Here is a 17,077-nt window from a genome sequence, read left to right as displayed (position 1 = left end):
GTCTTTATTTGTAAAACAAATAACATTACTCCAGAGCTAAATGAAGAAAATGTAACCACACCCACAAAAACTAAAATACTAATAGGAATTGTTCAACAGGTTAGGTATTTCCAGGTAATTTAGTATCTAAAAAACCCTATGAAATTATGTGCCAGTTCAGGCTCCAGTTCAGGAAAGCATCTCTATTCAGAACTGCACTTTAAAGCATATACTTAAAAAGTGAAGCACGTGCTGTCTTTAATAGAGATGGATTTAAGGAAGTGCTTAATTGCTTTCCTGAATCAAGGCTGGTGAAAAGTGCTAGACTGATAATCGTGGAGACTAACATGTTCTATTTACCCTAAGAACGTAGACTCTGTCTTGACAATGTACCTCAATCCTGACGTGGACAGTACAGCCTCCAGTGGTGAGAGGTGGACAAGCGGATGTGCGGTGGTGGATTGCAGAAAGTTGTGTTAATGGGTGGTAGGTGGTGGTGAGGTTTAATTATACTCTTGGCTGGATCTACCAACAAAGGTGCCTTGTAAATCTTGACCAACATAAATAAGGATTGTGCAATCCAGCCCATTCTGAGGTACAGATATTTGCGACTCAAAATGATAAAAGCAATGGAACCTCAGCAATTGTAGCTGGTTGTGTTTCTAAAAGCAATCAATCATTTCCCCAGCTCTATCTGATAAAATATTCTAACATCTGGATTACAACTCTGTCTTTCCCAGGGACATCATTAAACTCTAATGAAATCAGCCTTTAAACCACTAAATACAGTTAATAAAGTTGTAATCTCCTTAAAGAAGTTTTTCATCCCAATTAATGACTGCTAGCTAGCGTGCAAGGAGTTTAATGAGTTTAACCAAAGAAACTTTTAGAAGGCTCCTTGAAGTCCATGTAACAGAAGTGCTGTACTGCATCTGAACTTGACTCAGTTGAAATACAGCAGCACCTCGGAGTTAGAATACCTTGAGAATGGAGCTTGCTCATAACTGTGAAATGTTCGTAACTCTGAACACAACGTTAGTTGTTCTTTCAAAAGTTTCCAACTGAACATTGACTTAATACAGCTTTGAAACTTTCCTATGTAGAAGAAAAACGCTGATTTTAATCATCTTAATTTACACGAAACAAGCACAGAAACAGTTTCCTTACCTTGTCAAGTCTTTTTTTTAAACTTTCCTTTTTTTTTTAGTAGTTTACATTTAAACACAGTACTGTACTGTATTAGCTTTTTTTTTTTTTGTCTCTGCTGCTGCCTGATTGCATACTTCCAGTTCCAAATGAGGTGTGTGGTTGACTGGTTAGTTCGTAACTCTGGTGTTCATAACTCTGAGGTTTTATGGTACAGTATATTTGGCACATTTATTTAAAATGTTTAATTATCTAAAAGGTGATTTTGGGACAATGTGAATCACTTAGCCTTTTGTAAAGCTAATGCTGAATTCAGTAGCAAAAACGAAAGAAAACCCCCCCAAATGATTTCAATAAACCCCTTTGACTGCTACTTTTGCATAAACTTATCTAATACTCACCACATGTATTAGGATTTTGATAACAAAGGAATTTTTACAACTATCAGAACTTTGTGACAGGTCAGAAGATTACTAAACCTCCTAAAGGAACCCTAAAAATGTTTCTAGTTATACTGTTAAAGCCAGGAATGACTTTATGGTATTGTTATATTGCAATGGAAGTTGGAGTATAATGAAAAAGTTTCCTTTTGTATGATAGGATGATAAGTTAATTCTATTAATATTTTAACAGATTTGACTTTAAAAAAATTTTTTTTGAAGGTCCCCACACCTAACATAAGACGTTTATATAATTCTGGACTTTTCAAATTTGTAGCCTATCCCATAAATTATTCTCTTCTGTCATGTGGACTATTGACTTCTATTCAGAAAGTGGATCAATAGCCAAGAGATGTATTTAAAATACTTATTGGGCTCATCTATTTTTCTGCCATTTACTTTTCTATTTTGGTTCTAATTCTCTTTTTTTTTTAGTTTAAAACTATAGTGTAAGTGTAAGAGTGTGATTATAATTAAATGAACTCTTTGGTTAGGATTTTGACTGAATAAAAAATAAAGGACGAGACAGTCAGCTGGCGTAAACTGGTTTAAAGTCAATGGAGTTTTGCCAGTTTATAACACCTGAGGATCTGGTCCAGAAAATTCAGTGTTATAGTTGCCCTATCAACTTTTGTGTAAATATTTCTGAACAGATTGTTACTTTCTTATGTCTTAATGGGCCAAAATTGTACATATCAAAACCCCTGAAGACTGTGCACCTTTGAGCACCTATATTTGTATGTGCATTAACTACAATTGTGCACACAAACTGTGACATGCCTAATAAGCATTGCACACACAAATGTCTGTTTTATACATGCATTGTAGTAATTGCACACACAAATCATTGTGCAAATTCTCATGTAAAATTGCACAAAGATCACAATTCATCTTTATAAATCTGTGCTGATGAGTAAGAGTCAATTGTCTGACTGTAACTTTGAATTTTGTGCATTCAGAATCTTAGCTGTAATCTGCACAGCTAATATATATTTCAGTTTGGGAGACAATGAGTTCTAATAGGTATAGCAGGGGTCTGGGAGCCCTGGATTATGTTTTGGATTCTGCCACTATCTGCTTCATGCATCATGTTATTCCTGCTCTGAGGAGCAGTTTCTCTCCCTCTTCAGCCTTTACGCAGTCTTGCAAGCCATTCTACCAATGCTAGAAAGAAGGGGACAACCAGAAGCAGGGAGCCACCACATACAAATTATGGGAGAATTATCTTATTAGTTGTGACCACATCATAATAAATGATTCGTTTTTGTTATTGAACAGCTCGGCATCATCTGAAAATGAACAACAGCAGAGTTTTAAAAACCACAAGGTTCATGAAATGTTAAAATTTACTGTTTGTCCCCACAGTCTGAATGTTTAGAGGGGCACATGCAGTAAAATTATTTGGAAATGATGTTTTAAATTAAAATTGGCAATTTCTCTCAGCGGGATTTCTTGTTTTGCTGAAAAGTGTTACCATTTGTAGTGCAGACAGCAGAGAAGTCTAAAATAAGACTATAAACCAGTGTGCTGGAAAGCTGCTTACATTACCATGAGGAGATGTGAACTGTTTCTTAAAACCCTTCGCATGAATTCAGGCAGAATGGTGTGGGACAGGTCCTAGACAGAAGCTCTACAATGAAGCTTAGAAGAGACAGAATAGCTTTTGGGATAATATAACTTCCCTTATTCGAATAAAGCTCCTTGTTCATTGTTAGAAGAAAAGTGACTTTTTACCATTGGCGCATGACACTCACCATATTTTCCCTTTAGCCAGAAAAACAAAGCAGATGCTACTGTTCCTGTAGAAGCCACAAAAATATCCCAAACTAAACAATCTCCCAACTGAAGGATAATCTCCGTTCTCTATTATGTGAAGCCTGAAGCATCCCTTTGATGCTGCACATACATATCTCCTGAACTGCAGATAGGATGTCCTAACTTCATTCCTATTTCTAGCATACTCACTGCATAGGCCAGCATGATGCTGTCCCCATTCATAGGCTACACCTGGAGCTAGGAGTGTGATTCACTGCTCAAGTAGACACATTTGCATTAGCTTTCATCAAGCTAGTGTTCTAAAAATAGTAGTGTAGCTGTGGTAGCACTGGCAGTGGTGAACAGTTGCATGGGCTAGCCTTCCGTAGCACAAGCCCACCCAGACCCCATGGATACGTACTCCTGGGTACCCCGCAGCTACTCTACTAGTTTTAGCACGCTAGTTTGATGGAAGCTAGCATGAATGTTTGCCTGAGCTGGGAATCATGCCATTAGCTTCAAGCATAGATGTAGCCTTACAGTGCTGAGCCAGAGGGAATGTTTCCTTTTTTTAGTTAATCCATAAACAAAATACAAAGGTGAGCCCCTGCGCAAGTGATCGCTATAGCTATCTAGTGTAAAAGGAGACACTGACAACCACTTACTGTTCACAGGGAGTGGAACACCAAGAAGATTGCCTGCTGAATGGTTGAAATTTCCAAGGAAAGCATTGAGTGACGCCGTGCTGCAGGAACCATGTCGCTGCCGTTCCAGAAAGAGTTAGAAAAATATAAGAACATCAACGAAGATGAAATTCTCAGCAAACTGTCGGAGGAAGAGCTGAAACAGCTGGAACATGTTCTTGATGACCTTGACCCTGAGGTAGGTAATGGGACAGAAATGGAACTGATGTTTCAAAATTAAGTAAAAAAGAGACTGAGGATTACTTATATTCCAGGCACATGAGAGGTGATGTGTTCTAAAGGATAAGGCATTAAACTAGGACTTCTGAGACCGTGACTCTATTTCCTGCTCTGTCACTGGACAAGTCTTTGTGCCACCCCTTCTCTATTTAGACCGTAAGTTCTTCAGGATGGAGATTTTCTTACTGTGTTTGTTCAGTGCCTAGCCTAATGAGGCTTTATTTTGGTTGGGGCTTTTAGGCACAGATGTAATCAAATCATCATTGTCTGTTTGTGAAGATCACATGCTTTTGAATTTCTGAAATATATTGACTCTCTATTTTCAACATACAATTTTTTTTTTAAGTGGGGAGAATTTGCTTTGCCAGGACTTAACTGATCCAAACATCAGTCTTCTCCAGTCAGTTATACATCAGCCATATCGCTAGAGCGCTACATTCAGAAAATATGGTAGTGTCACAGACTTTCAAAGGGCATTCACAGGATGCTTAAAAACCTGTGGCCTGGAGAAGAGATTACTTTTCACATATACAAGGATGGGGCAGAGGTCAATGATATGGCTCTTGCTGGGAAGCTTGCACTGTGGGTGCTTACATAAAGCTTTCAAACTGACCTAGGAATTTAGGTTTACAGCCATCAGTTTGCTTGTTTTCACCAAAAGAAAATATTTGTTCCAAGATGTTAAACAAGATAGAATGGAATGGAACTTGAAAGCACCTTCAAGGACACTACAAATTATTCAAGGACATTCCATACTGCTAGCAAACCAGTCAACCTGGCTCCCTGGCCAGTAGAAATTATCTTATTTCCTAAACTAGCAGATGAAATCTGGTTCACATGGGAGGAAAGTAAGGATGAAAAAAAGAGGTTAATAATTTCCAGTTTCATAGCACTCTAATTGAAAATTAGAGGCTTGTAATGGCAGTAACCAACCATATTTTCCAGCAAGTAATTTCTGTACACTCAATTTATTTATTAATATTAGACTCATAGTAATCTGTACTGGGATAAAAATAAAAGTGGGGGGAAATGGAGTGAGAGGAGTAGAAATAGAACAGAAGAAAAAGAGGGGAGACTTGGAAAGAGAAAGACATCAAGAAGAGTGGATAAAATTAGAAAGGGAGGGAGGTTAACCCTTTCCTCTGCCCTTCGCCTGTCCTGTTTATTTTGATTGTCAACTTTTTAGGTCAGGGAACTGTACTACTCTATGTTTGCACAATGGGGCCTCAGTTGGTCCCTTAGCATTACTGTAAAAACATAGTTAATAAGAAGTACGAGAGATTTGACTGAGAATATTTGAAAATGTCATTTTAACAGTTACATCTAGTCAATACATTGCTGCACATTATTTGCCACTGAAGAATATTATGTGAAGAAATGGCTCCACTTTAAAAAAGGGTTCCCTATAGCAGAGATTAAATTCAGAACATTATACAAACATGGCATCACTCTCTCTACAGTCAGTTTGTAAGCACCTACAGGATAATAGGGTTATAAAGAATAGCCAGCATGGATTTGTCAAGAACAAATCATGCCAAGCCAACCTAATTTCCTTTTTTGACAGGATTACTAGCCTAATGGATAGAGGGGTAGCAGTAGATGTGATATATCTTGATTTTATAAGGCCTTTCATCCAGTCCCACATGACATTCTTATAAGCAAACAAGGGAAATGCAGCCTATGTGGAATTACTATAAAGTGGGTGCACAAATCGCTGAAAGACAGTACTCAAAGATTAGTTATCAAAGTTCACTGTCAAAGTGGGAGGGTGTATCTAGTGGGGTCCTAAAGTGGTCAGTCCTGCATCTGGTACTATTCAATATTTTCATTAATACTTAGATAATGGAGTGGAGAGTGTGGTTCTAAAAAAAATTGCTGATGGCACCAATCTGGGATTGATTGCAAACACATTGGAGGACAGGAAAAGAATTCAGAATGACCGTGACAAATTAGAGAACTGGTCTGAAATCAACAAGATGAAATTCAATAAAGACAAGTGCAAAATATTACCATTAGGAAGAAAAAAAAATCAAAGACAACTCCAAAATCAGGAATAACTGGCTAATTATACTGCTGGAAAGGATCTGGGAGCTATTGTGGATCACAAATTGAATATGAGTCAACAATGTGATGCAGTTGTGAAACAGACTAATATAGTTAGCCATGGGAGGTAATTGTCCTGCTCTACTTGGCACTGGTGAGACCTCAGCTGATGTACTGTGTCCAATTCTGGGCACTGCACTTCAGGAAAGATGTGGATAAATTGGCGAGAGTCCAGAGGACAGCAACAAAAATGATAAAAGGTTTAGAAAACCTGACCTGTGAGGAAAAGTTAAAAAAAACCTGGGCATGTTTAGTCATGAGAAAAGAAGAATGAGGGGGGACTGAATAACCATCTTCAAATATGTAAAAAGCTGTTCTAAAGAGGACAGTGATCAATTCTTCTCTGTGTCCACTGAAGGTAGGACAAGAGGAATGGACTTAATCTGCAGCAAGGTTAATTTAAATTAGATATTAGGGAAAAAACTAGAAAGGTATTTAAACTGTGGAACAGGCTTCCAATAGAAGTTGTGGAATCCCCATCATTGGACGTTTTTAAGAACTGGTTGGACAAACACCTGTTAAGGATGGTCTAGGTTTACTTGGTCCTGCCTTAGCGTCGGGGGCTAGACTTGATGTCTTCTCGAGATCCCTTTCAGTCCTACATTTCTGTGATTCTAGGATTCTATAAAGTGCTGTGTTACCAGCTACATATCCAAAGCTTCCTCATCAGGGGCCAGATTCTCAGCATACTCAAATGATGTCTGTGGAGCTATGCCAATTTATGCCATCTGAAAATCTGGCCCCAGGTGTCTATGTTTTAAATAGTATCATGCTGTCATGATACCTGATGACTTCTTGAGGACTCTCCCAGACCAACACTTTTACAATTCTGTATCTGCATCTCATATTTTGGTAGAATGCACTTCTGCCAGCGGGCTTCCGACAAAAAGACCAGACCAGTAAAGCTGCCACGGGCCCTTTCGACAGAGATCGACTCCTTTCATACTTGGAGAAGCAAGCACTGGAACACAAAGACAGGGAAGACTTTGTGCCCTTTACAGGGGAGAAGAAAGGTAATGGTTCACATTCACATATGCCTGCAATAATGCGGTATTTGAACATAGCAATTACAAGCTGTGTGACTTCTCAGGGAAATTAACCACAGGGAGGTAAAGGGAGGTCAAATCATAGGCTTTAAATTTAGAGTCAAAAATACTTTTTAAAGCAAACCAGATAAAACACTAGTTTTATCTGTGGTCTAGTGTCCTGCCCACCAGACCAGCAGCCAATAGCTGTGAAGTTCTAATCCCAGTTCCTACAGCAAGTGCCTCTGTGCACTTGGGGAAGATACTTTGATGCCAGTCCAGTCAGTTGTTGAGCATTCTGCCTCATTCAGCAGAGTACTTGAGCAGTCCCGCTGAATTAATTGCGACTATTCATATGTGTAAAATTAAGCATGTACGTGAGTACTATTCTGGCTCAGACCCTTATGTAGACATTGTCAAGTCAAATATCACACTCCTTTCTGGATGATTGTTCCCTGATATTGCTATAAGTAACATCTAAAATCACTGTAAAGGACAGAGATTAGACTGAGCAAACAATTATTTTTCCAGTTGCTTTTTTTATACGTTTGACAGCACTCGTCACACATTCAGATTCACCATTCCCCCTTTATAGGGGTTTGTCATACCGTCACTGAGGAGATAAAAACATTTACAAAAAAAAAAAAAGCAGGAAAGCATGACTGTAAAATCCCAAATATTGGCAGGGAGACTCAGGCAGGAGTGGAACTTCAAACTACTTTTAATTCGCTTCTTAAATAACTGACTAGATTTCAAGTCCACTGTGTCCCTTTAGCATCATTGCCTCACTTTTCCCATCATTAAACTGAGAATAATATTAACATCTGCCTGAGGCCTCCTATCAGCAAGGTATGTAAGCATGTACCTAACTCTGAGCAGGTAAGTAGTTCCATTTAGTTCAGTGGGACTTGCTTAAAGTTAGGCTTATGTTGAAAACTTGGCCAGCTGAGTGACTAAATGATTAACAACCTACTTGGACCCCCAGGGAAGTCAATGGCAAAGTTATTGATTCTAATGGGACCAAGATTGGTGGGCCTTTAATTACTGTTTGCAAAAGTGGTTGGCAGATATAAAGTGCAATTTATATATTAAGTGTTACCATTATTACATTTCATTTTTGTCCTTTAAAAAAAAAAGAAGACATAAATAATCTTTTCAAAGAGCCCATGACAGCTAGATTTCTCTTTTCTGATCTCTTATGCAGAATCTATTAACTTCATGTTAGACTGTATGATGGCGACTGAGCCACTCACTGCTCAGTGGCACCTACTTGTGGCTCATTTGGGGAATTAGCTCTGCCACCTGGTCTGATGTCCCTTCCAGCAGTTATTCAGTCCATCCTTCCCCTCAGCTATTCTGTGGCCACTCATGCGCTGGCAGCAGTGGCACTGTTCTCTTGATGGCTTAGTCCTCCAGTTAAGTCACATTAAAGTTCTCCCTCCTTGGAGGGTATCACAAGTCCTTGGAGGCAAACTATCCCAGTGGTCTGCTCCCTGCTTTCTGGTCTGTGCCACTCCCCCAGTGGCTGGTAGGGAACCCAGACCTGCCCTCTACACCAGATTCCAGTCCAGGGAACCTCAACTCAGCAGCTCTGGGCTTTTGCTCTCCCAACCCTTACTGCTCCTTCCCTGGACTGCTTCTGTCTCTATCATTGCAGCTTCCTGCTCTTCCCCCTTGTTTCAGGGAGTGCAACTGCAGGTTGCCTCCTCCCGACCTGCCAACATCACCCCTTTATAGATCCTGCTCAACTCCTTCTCCCAGCTTGACTTCATCTGCAATTAGGCCCTAGCACTCCCTAGGTTTCCTCTATGTGCAGCCTAAGGTTAATTGGCCTAATTTTCCCCTTCAGGCCTTAAGACTGTGCCAGATTTCTATTGTATGATTGACTAATGATTCTTATAGTCTTATCAGGCTTGTGCATGGATTAAAGAAACAAAAACACTTGATGAGTTTATAATTTTTTAACAATCAGATATTTTTAATTTACATACATTTTTATTTTTAAAAATAAACCTATTTAAAATGTAATTTGATATTATGCTAAGACCTAAATTTACCATAATCTATTACAATTATTTAAATTAAATAAAAAATGATATTAGGCCATAAATGCTTGCTGCTAAAGTTTTAAAGAAAGTCAAACCATTGAACTGGTGGAAGTCACTGGCTAAGCACTTGGAACCAGAGTTTGTTGAAATGCTAAACCAGAGCTTTTGACACTAGTAGCCTCTTCTGTAGAGGTGTAGAGAAAATATTTACTTCATTTCAGTTTCTTCAACCAGTTCAATTTAATAACTAGTTCAAAATTAAGAAACAGATTAGGAGCTGAAAAAGCAGGAAATCTTCCAATCTATAAATAAAAACTAGGTGTGAGAGGATAAGATCTACTAGTTTTAAAATCTTGAAGAACATGATGACTAGAAACAATTCAATTCGATTTAATAACTACAGATGATACTTCCTTTATTTAATATATCAGTTTTAAATACAAAATGTGTTTTGATAAAATTTTGTCTTATGTATCTAGCACATTTAAGGTAGCATTATTTAAGTAATAAAATAATTTTAAAATGCTGTTTTTGTGCATTTTTAATTGAACTCCAATTTCCATACATCCAAAGTTTGACACAAAACACAAGTAAAAAATCATCATCTAAACAAGAAATGCATTTACCATTTTCTAACAAAGTATAAAAAATTAAGATTTTGAATATATGTATGTTAAGCTATATAATTGCTTAAATAAATTTATGTAGATATTGTATATCATTTTGGTTAGTAAATAAAAGTACCAAATTCAGTGTAAAGGCTATATTTAATTACAAATCAATATGTTTTAATCATTACCAACCAATGAGAATCAGCCTTTCTTTAGGAAAATAACTAAAAGGTACAAATGCAAAACAAGATTAAAATTGATACTATAAATCAAAGTCTCCTGCTTGCTGATTTAAATCATGATTCAAACTGGTGATTTAAATCACTCAGATTTAAATCAATCCATCCTGGGCATGTGCATATTCACACTGGTTCTGTCAGAGTTATGTCTGATTTTAATGATTTTTAATGTTGATTTAGAGGTAAGAATTTATTGTCTTTTGTCTTGTCTACACTAGAGAATTTGAGCAACCACTGCTTGAATCCCCTTGCAGACCTTACGCACATTACACACAAAATTGCGTCCCATGATGTGCAGGATTTCATACCAACCTTGGGATTGCACTTGCTCTACGTAAGGCTAACCACTGTGTTGTCCACCACTGTGTCACTCTATACTATGATATTGGGTAGTTTCTCATCTTTGGGTTTTCTTTTGATGCTCTTAAAAATACATTAATCTTCAACTTGTCCACTAGTGTCCTGATTGTATTAATCCTGATAGCTTCTCTGATTTAGTAACATGACTGTTCTACAAAACACAAATAACTAAACTTCTCACCTATCCCTCACTATAGAACTAACTCAGCTTCCTTTGCACACAAAGCCACTCTTATCTTAGTTATTTATTGTAAACTATGTACATCACAAATGCTGATTCAGGGGGTTATTAGAACTGTGATGTCATACCAGTGCAATGTTTTCATGCTAAGGTAATTATTCCCTTTTCTCTTGTGTCCCTCATTTGGGCTCTTTGTCTCAGACTGAGTCCCGAATGTGAGCCATACCAGATTAAAACATATGAAAAGAAACCTCATGACCACTGCATTATGTAACTATTTGGTAATTAACTAAACAGAGAATTCTGCTCTACTCTCATTGAAGTTGGTGGCCAAATCCCTTGACAATATCTGTGCCTTCTTTTATTAAGACTGACTATATACCTATATTATTTTAAGATTTATCTATCTAACTAGATCAATATGGACATTTATGTCCTGTTCAGCACCATAGCATCTAAGAGCTTGGTGGTTTGTCAAACAATTTGAGTGCTGGTTTAGGGGTGCATGACTTCAAGAAAGAATCTGCCTACCTTAAGCCTGGCATTCCCCCATGCTGGGACTGCTGGAGTGTGTGTGTGCTGTCATCTGACTGAAGTGTATGTCTTAACAGGAGCCTTCTATTAAGGTTGATTTCATCCACAGTGAAAACACAGTGAAATCCCGGCTACACTGAAGTCAGTGGCTAACCTCCCATTGACTTCAAGAGGGTCAGAATTTCACCCATTCACTGCCTCATTTTGTTCTTCCCTGTGTTCTACACAGAAGGTGAGATGCGGCCCTCTGTAATTTGAGTCCAATAAAACAACGTTATTGAGACACCCATCTGCCACGTAAACCGTCACTGCGGGTTTCCCTCAAGCTATAAGATGATCCTTTTCTAATTTGATGCTGATGCTGATGAATGTTGCTTAAGGGCCAGCAGCAAGTATGGCTGGCTATAAGTCTAAGCACCAGCGTTCCTCGTCTCAGACTTATTTAGCTTGGCAAAACTCACTGAATAAGTAACTATGGCATAATTGTTTTGAAAGATTAATGACTTGATTCTCATATTTACACTAAGGGCATGTCTACATGGGGAAATTGACTGGAATAGCTATTGCTATAAGCTATTCTGCAATGGCTGTTCCAGGATAGCTCCCCAGGTGGACACTCTATTTTGGAGTAAAAAAAGTCACAAGCCCTATGGCCCCTATAAACCATTCTAGCAGTGTAAAGGGGCCAGAAAGTGTGTGTATATATAATTCACACACTTTCTGGCCCCATTACACTGCTGGAGCAATGTAAAGAGGCCTTAGTGAAAATGAGAATCAGGCCCTACAATTTCATCTTAATTTTAAGGTAACACTGTTAATTAAAAATTAAGATCTCGGGCCTCCAGTTCTGTAAAACTAGAAACGGGAGGCACAGAAGCCAGTATACCACCTAGCACAATTTCCCATTGAGGGATGTCTGTATGTCTGTGGGATTCATGTGCATCAAGTTTTGTTTAAGGTTGTGTCACTGTTTTGCACTTTGATATTTGTCTTCCACTAGGAAATATATTCTTTCAAGAAGGAAGCGTTCCACTTGCTAAGTGACATTTCTACACATTCTTATGGGCGTTCTGCAAAGCTTACCTTGACATGGAACGTCTGTGGTGAGATAAAAAGGAGATGTATTTTAATATCCAACTCCTCCCCTTCTCCCTGAAGAGTTTGTGGTTCATCATTTTTCCTTATCCAGTGTTTCTGCCTTTTTTTTTGTTGGTGTTTCATCAGGGAGTTCTTGACAAAGAAGCATCCAGCATCAACCAGACGGCTGAAAGATGAAATTTAGTAGCCTGCATTGGTTCTTACATGTTTAACACAGACATAAGGTTTTGATTATGCTATACAACAAGCCAAAACAAATTCCAAAGCTAACGGGGAGACATTCAGAGTGGTGAGAACACAGGAAGTGTTAAACACAAGCTCAAAGTGGGGGTTTAGAAGTGTGGAGAGTTGCCGTGTAAGCTTATTGTAATCATGTTATGTGGGGATTGCAGTATTTGGCAAAAACAACTGAACGTATGGCTTGCATTATAGTTTTGGGCCTCTGCCGTAGGTTAGCGTAACTCGCAATATTTAATTGCTCTAAGGAATTAAGGGTTCGATCCTGTAAGGTGCTGAGTGCTCTGCCCCTAGTTGAGCATAGCATTTAAGCATGTGAGTAATCTCACTGATTTGAATGGGATTACTCATGTGCATAAAGTTTAGTACATGCTTAAGTGCTTTGCTGAATAAGGGCCCAAGCGTTTAGCACCTTTGAGGATTGCATCCTAGATGGCCAAGAACTTGAGTTATCACAGAGACCACATCTCCGCATATGCCCCATCAGATCAGTTACACTGTTCAAACTGTATTGGTTATTTGTTCCCAGATGTGAACCTGAAGAGTGTAGAGAGTGGGCACAGCTTTTGCAGGTTCCTCATTTTTGGACTTTACTCCCACTTGCAGGCTCCCAAAGCAGAGGTTTGGTGACCTTCAAGAGCTGATGTGAAACACGTCTGTTCAGTCTGGCAAATTCACTAGCAGGGGGTCCATTAACATTGAGCAGCAGCCATGAGATGGAGGCAAATGATTTTTGTAGCCAAAGTGACCAACAATCTGTAATGTTTACTTGGTAATGTATTGGACTAGCTCCTATCTATAACACATGCTCTAACAATTCTTATATAAGAGGCAATGAACTCCAGTTCAGGAGATATGCATAATGACCCACTACATTACCTAAATACAGCTGGATCAGTCTGCTGTCTTTGAACAATTATGGGGCCCGTCCCTGCATCACTTGTAAGTTTGGGAGGGTTTGGTGCACTGGAAAGGCAGGATTAAGTCCCAGAATGTTAAACATTGATGATGATGCTATCTAGGCACAATCAAATTGAAAATAAATCCTTTGGGAGGACACAGGAGTGAGATTACTTAGCTCCCTGGGGCTATGTTGTGGCTAAAACTGAACAGGTTTAGGGAAGGGAAAGGATGATTTTGTGGCTCGGGCACTTGACTGACAATCACGTGACCTTGGTTCAGTTCTCGACTCTGCCATAGATTGCTTTAATGACCTTGCACAAGTCACGTCATATTTTTTCCCCCCCCCCCCCCCCCCCGTCTCCTGTATCTGAAAATACAATAATCCTGCCTTTCCTCCCGCCTTCATTTAGTCTGCAAGCTCCTCGCGGCAGGGGCTCTCTCTTACTATGAGCATGTACAGTATCTAGCCTATTGGAACCCCAATCTCACTTGAGGTCTTTTGGTGCTACCAGGATTCAGTTTTGTGTATTATTAACAATTGTTCCCCTTCTGCTTCCCCTGCAGAGGTTGCCCCTATGTGATACTAACAAACTGTAACTGAAAAAAAACCCTGTTTTTAAACATTTTAGGATATGACCGATCAAATTTAGAATGTAAGTAGTTAAAGTTGGATACATCTTTACTTGCTTGCATCCAATACTGCTGTTTCCAGTCAGTCCTCCAGCATTATCCTTGTTTTCTGTAATATCTCCTGTCCCCTGCTCCTTGCCAAACAATTTCATGTTGGGTCTGATCCAGCTCCCATCAAAGTCAGTGGAAAGACTCCAGTGGATCAGGTCCGTTAGGACTTGTGCTGGGAAGAGAAGGGGAAATCCACTCCCTCGGTATGTGACTAAATGTGAAAAATTTTCAATCAGTTGAAAAACAAAAGAAAAAAGGAGGAACATAATGACTAAACAAGAGCTTTTCTCATGAAGCTGCTCTCGTCAGCCCCGCTCCCAAGCAGTGACCAGCCTGTATCTTGCATGTGCCAAGAATTCTGTCAGCGTTCAGCAATAAAAATAATGACAGTCATTTTCAGAATGAATATGGGCATTTTTTCCCTACCCTGTACTACAGTAGGTGCTTTTCTGATAATGCATTCAAGTTGAGGGCTTTATATAGCCTTCTTTGAAGCAGAAACCTGAACTAACATATCAAACAGCTGATAAGAGTGGAAAGTTTAAGTATTGTAATAGGAGATTCTGGCTGGTGGAAGGTTTCGTTTGGAGGAGAATCTCTTTTATTTATTTATTTATTTTGTTTTGCACTGATAAACAAAAGTTAGTTTTCACTCTCCACAGCTAAAATACTGTTGGCTGCTTTGCCGGACATTTTGGCAGCGTCTTCAGCCTTTTTGGAGCTTTAAAACCTATGTTCAGTGTTGGCTGTAACCTCTAGCATAGACTCCCTCACAATATTGTAAGCGGGGAAGCCTGTGGTTAGGGTTGCTCAACACTTTTCATTATAATACCCTCTTTTCAGTTGCTTATAGCTTTGCCAAACTTAAACTGTTCAGGCTGAAATTTCCCATGCTGGGTGTCTGCCTCAGGCCGATTTAAACATTTTTTTTTAAAGTTTCAGCTAAAATGGCTGAGTTGTTTCCAAGAGCAAGATTGTGGGGGAAGACATTGTTTTGTCCGTCTGAAGTAATTTTTTCCATCTGTTTCATTGAGTCTTCATGTTTTAGAGCAGGGATTTAAAATTTTATGGTGAGGGTCACCCTGGTGTCAGGGCCGGGCCTTTTGTGAGTCCCATGAAAATTTGCCTGAGTTATAAGGCTCTGAAAATCTTAGTTTGCACATACTCAGCAGAGACTTGTTAGAGGATGGCAGCTAAATTCTCCATATGACTTCCCCTGTATGGCCATTCTCACTCTGCCATGCTTATCTCCTTGAACCATGCCTATTCGACTGCCTCACCCACTGAGGCAGGTTAAAATTGCTTTACTCAGATCTCAGCTTCCATGGGAAGGGCCTTTCGGAACCGTTCCAGGATGACTTGGTCCATCATTTTCTCTACTGACCTTGTCTCAGGACATAGCCATGAGCCACAACGTCCCGTAATCTTTGAGCCACTACCCATTGTGTGCCACCCGTGGAAATAAATAGTTCATCAATAGCTCATCAATAAGCTGCACACCTCCTCCATCTTTCTTACTCACCCAAACTAGGTGGGGTTAATCAATTGTCAAGATTTCACTTTCCCCCTTTCTTTTTTTCTTGGCACCAGCAATCCTCCTCATCTTCTCCTGTATCAGGGACATGCAGGGCCCATGTTCTCCACCACGTATAATGCAGCAGGGCTTCTCCCAAGCTCTCAAAGACACGGTGCAGCCCCCACAGACCCTTTTAGGCAAGTTTCCTGTCCAAACTTAAACAAAATGGCTTCCCCTGCCAAGGGACTCTGGTAGGGATAGTGGTAGTAATGCTGCTTCTGTTACTCCTTCAGCCAGTGCCGATTCACTGTGTTGCTCTCTGACCCTTTATAGACTCGGATGCAGCTCCCCCGTCCTTAACTAGCCCAACTGGAAGGGTTTGTTCTGCACAGGGGAGCTGGACCTACTTTATTTACAGGAGCCAGCCACCCACCCTGTGACAGACACTTTTGACACTATGAGAACTTTTGAGTGCTTGACTTTGCAACCTGAATGATCTTTAAACATAAGGGGTGTTGTGGGTTTTTTTTGTATGTTTGTTTGTTTTTGGATAAAATGTGATATAACATAGGATAAGTAGTCCCTGATGGAAAGGTGTATTAATGTGACAGGAGTTATACGAGGCTATTTTTATATTGCTAGTTTGCAGCTTTCAACAAAATTGAGGCAGGCCAGTTTTCTTGTTTATAATTCAGTGTACTGCTGGTAAGAATTCATTTAATTACATTTTAAATAGAGTATTTTTAGAGGAGAATTTAAGTAAACATCAAAAGGAAAGAATATTTTACTTTAGATGGAAAATGTGAATCTTGTCTATGATTTACATAAGGCAGAGTTCCAACATTATTCAATTTCACATCAAAGGTCACCCAAACATTCTGTAATCGAGAATAAATAGGACTTCATTTTTCAATGATTCATCCAATGTAAGTAGTAATAACTGGAAAAAATTTAAAGAAAGAGAACAAAGATCCGAATGGAACTAGTAGCAGAAGAAAGTACACTAGTAAGTGGCAAAGCACAGTAGAATGTACATGTCTATTATGAAGTGAAGCCATTATCCTCCGTAAAACCATATTCAAAGTTAACATTCAGGGCCTTATTCTCCATTGCCTTGCACCTTGTTGAGTCATTTATACCTGTGCAAGGTCAGACTGAAACATTACCAAATAAGAGTGGCAGTCCAGTGAGCAGGAGAGGGGAAGCTTCCACTCAACACTGCCAAGTATATTTAGTTTTCATATTTTAGCCTGGGCACGCAGAGGCTGAACTCAAAGTCATCTTTCCTCTCAACCCCC

General features: G+C 39.2%; 1 protein-coding gene across 1 annotated transcript in view; it reads left to right on the top strand.

Annotated features, from left to right (window-relative positions):
* Positions 1-17,077, top strand: part of LOC137158179 (tropomodulin-2) — a 44,593-nt gene that overhangs the window by 7,942 nt on the left and 19,574 nt on the right. The window contains exons 2-3 of the mRNA XM_067555837.1: positions 3,995-4,202; positions 7,203-7,359. Coding sequence (XP_067411938.1) covers positions 4,077-4,202; positions 7,203-7,359 — 283 coding nt within the window. The 5' untranslated portion in view covers positions 3,995-4,076. The remainder of the gene's footprint in view (positions 1-3,994; positions 4,203-7,202; positions 7,360-17,077) is intronic.

Source organism: Emydura macquarii, unplaced genomic scaffold (genome assembly GCF_026122565.2).
Source record: "Emydura macquarii macquarii isolate MOO-44397 ecotype Brisbane River unplaced genomic scaffold, CSIRO-AGI_Emac_v2 contig_1644, whole genome shotgun sequence".
In the NCBI taxonomy this organism is placed as follows: Eukaryota; Metazoa; Chordata; order Testudines; family Chelidae; genus Emydura; species Emydura macquarii.
The sequence above is the reverse complement of the archived record's forward strand: the minus strand, read 5'-3'. Positions and strand labels throughout refer to the sequence as shown.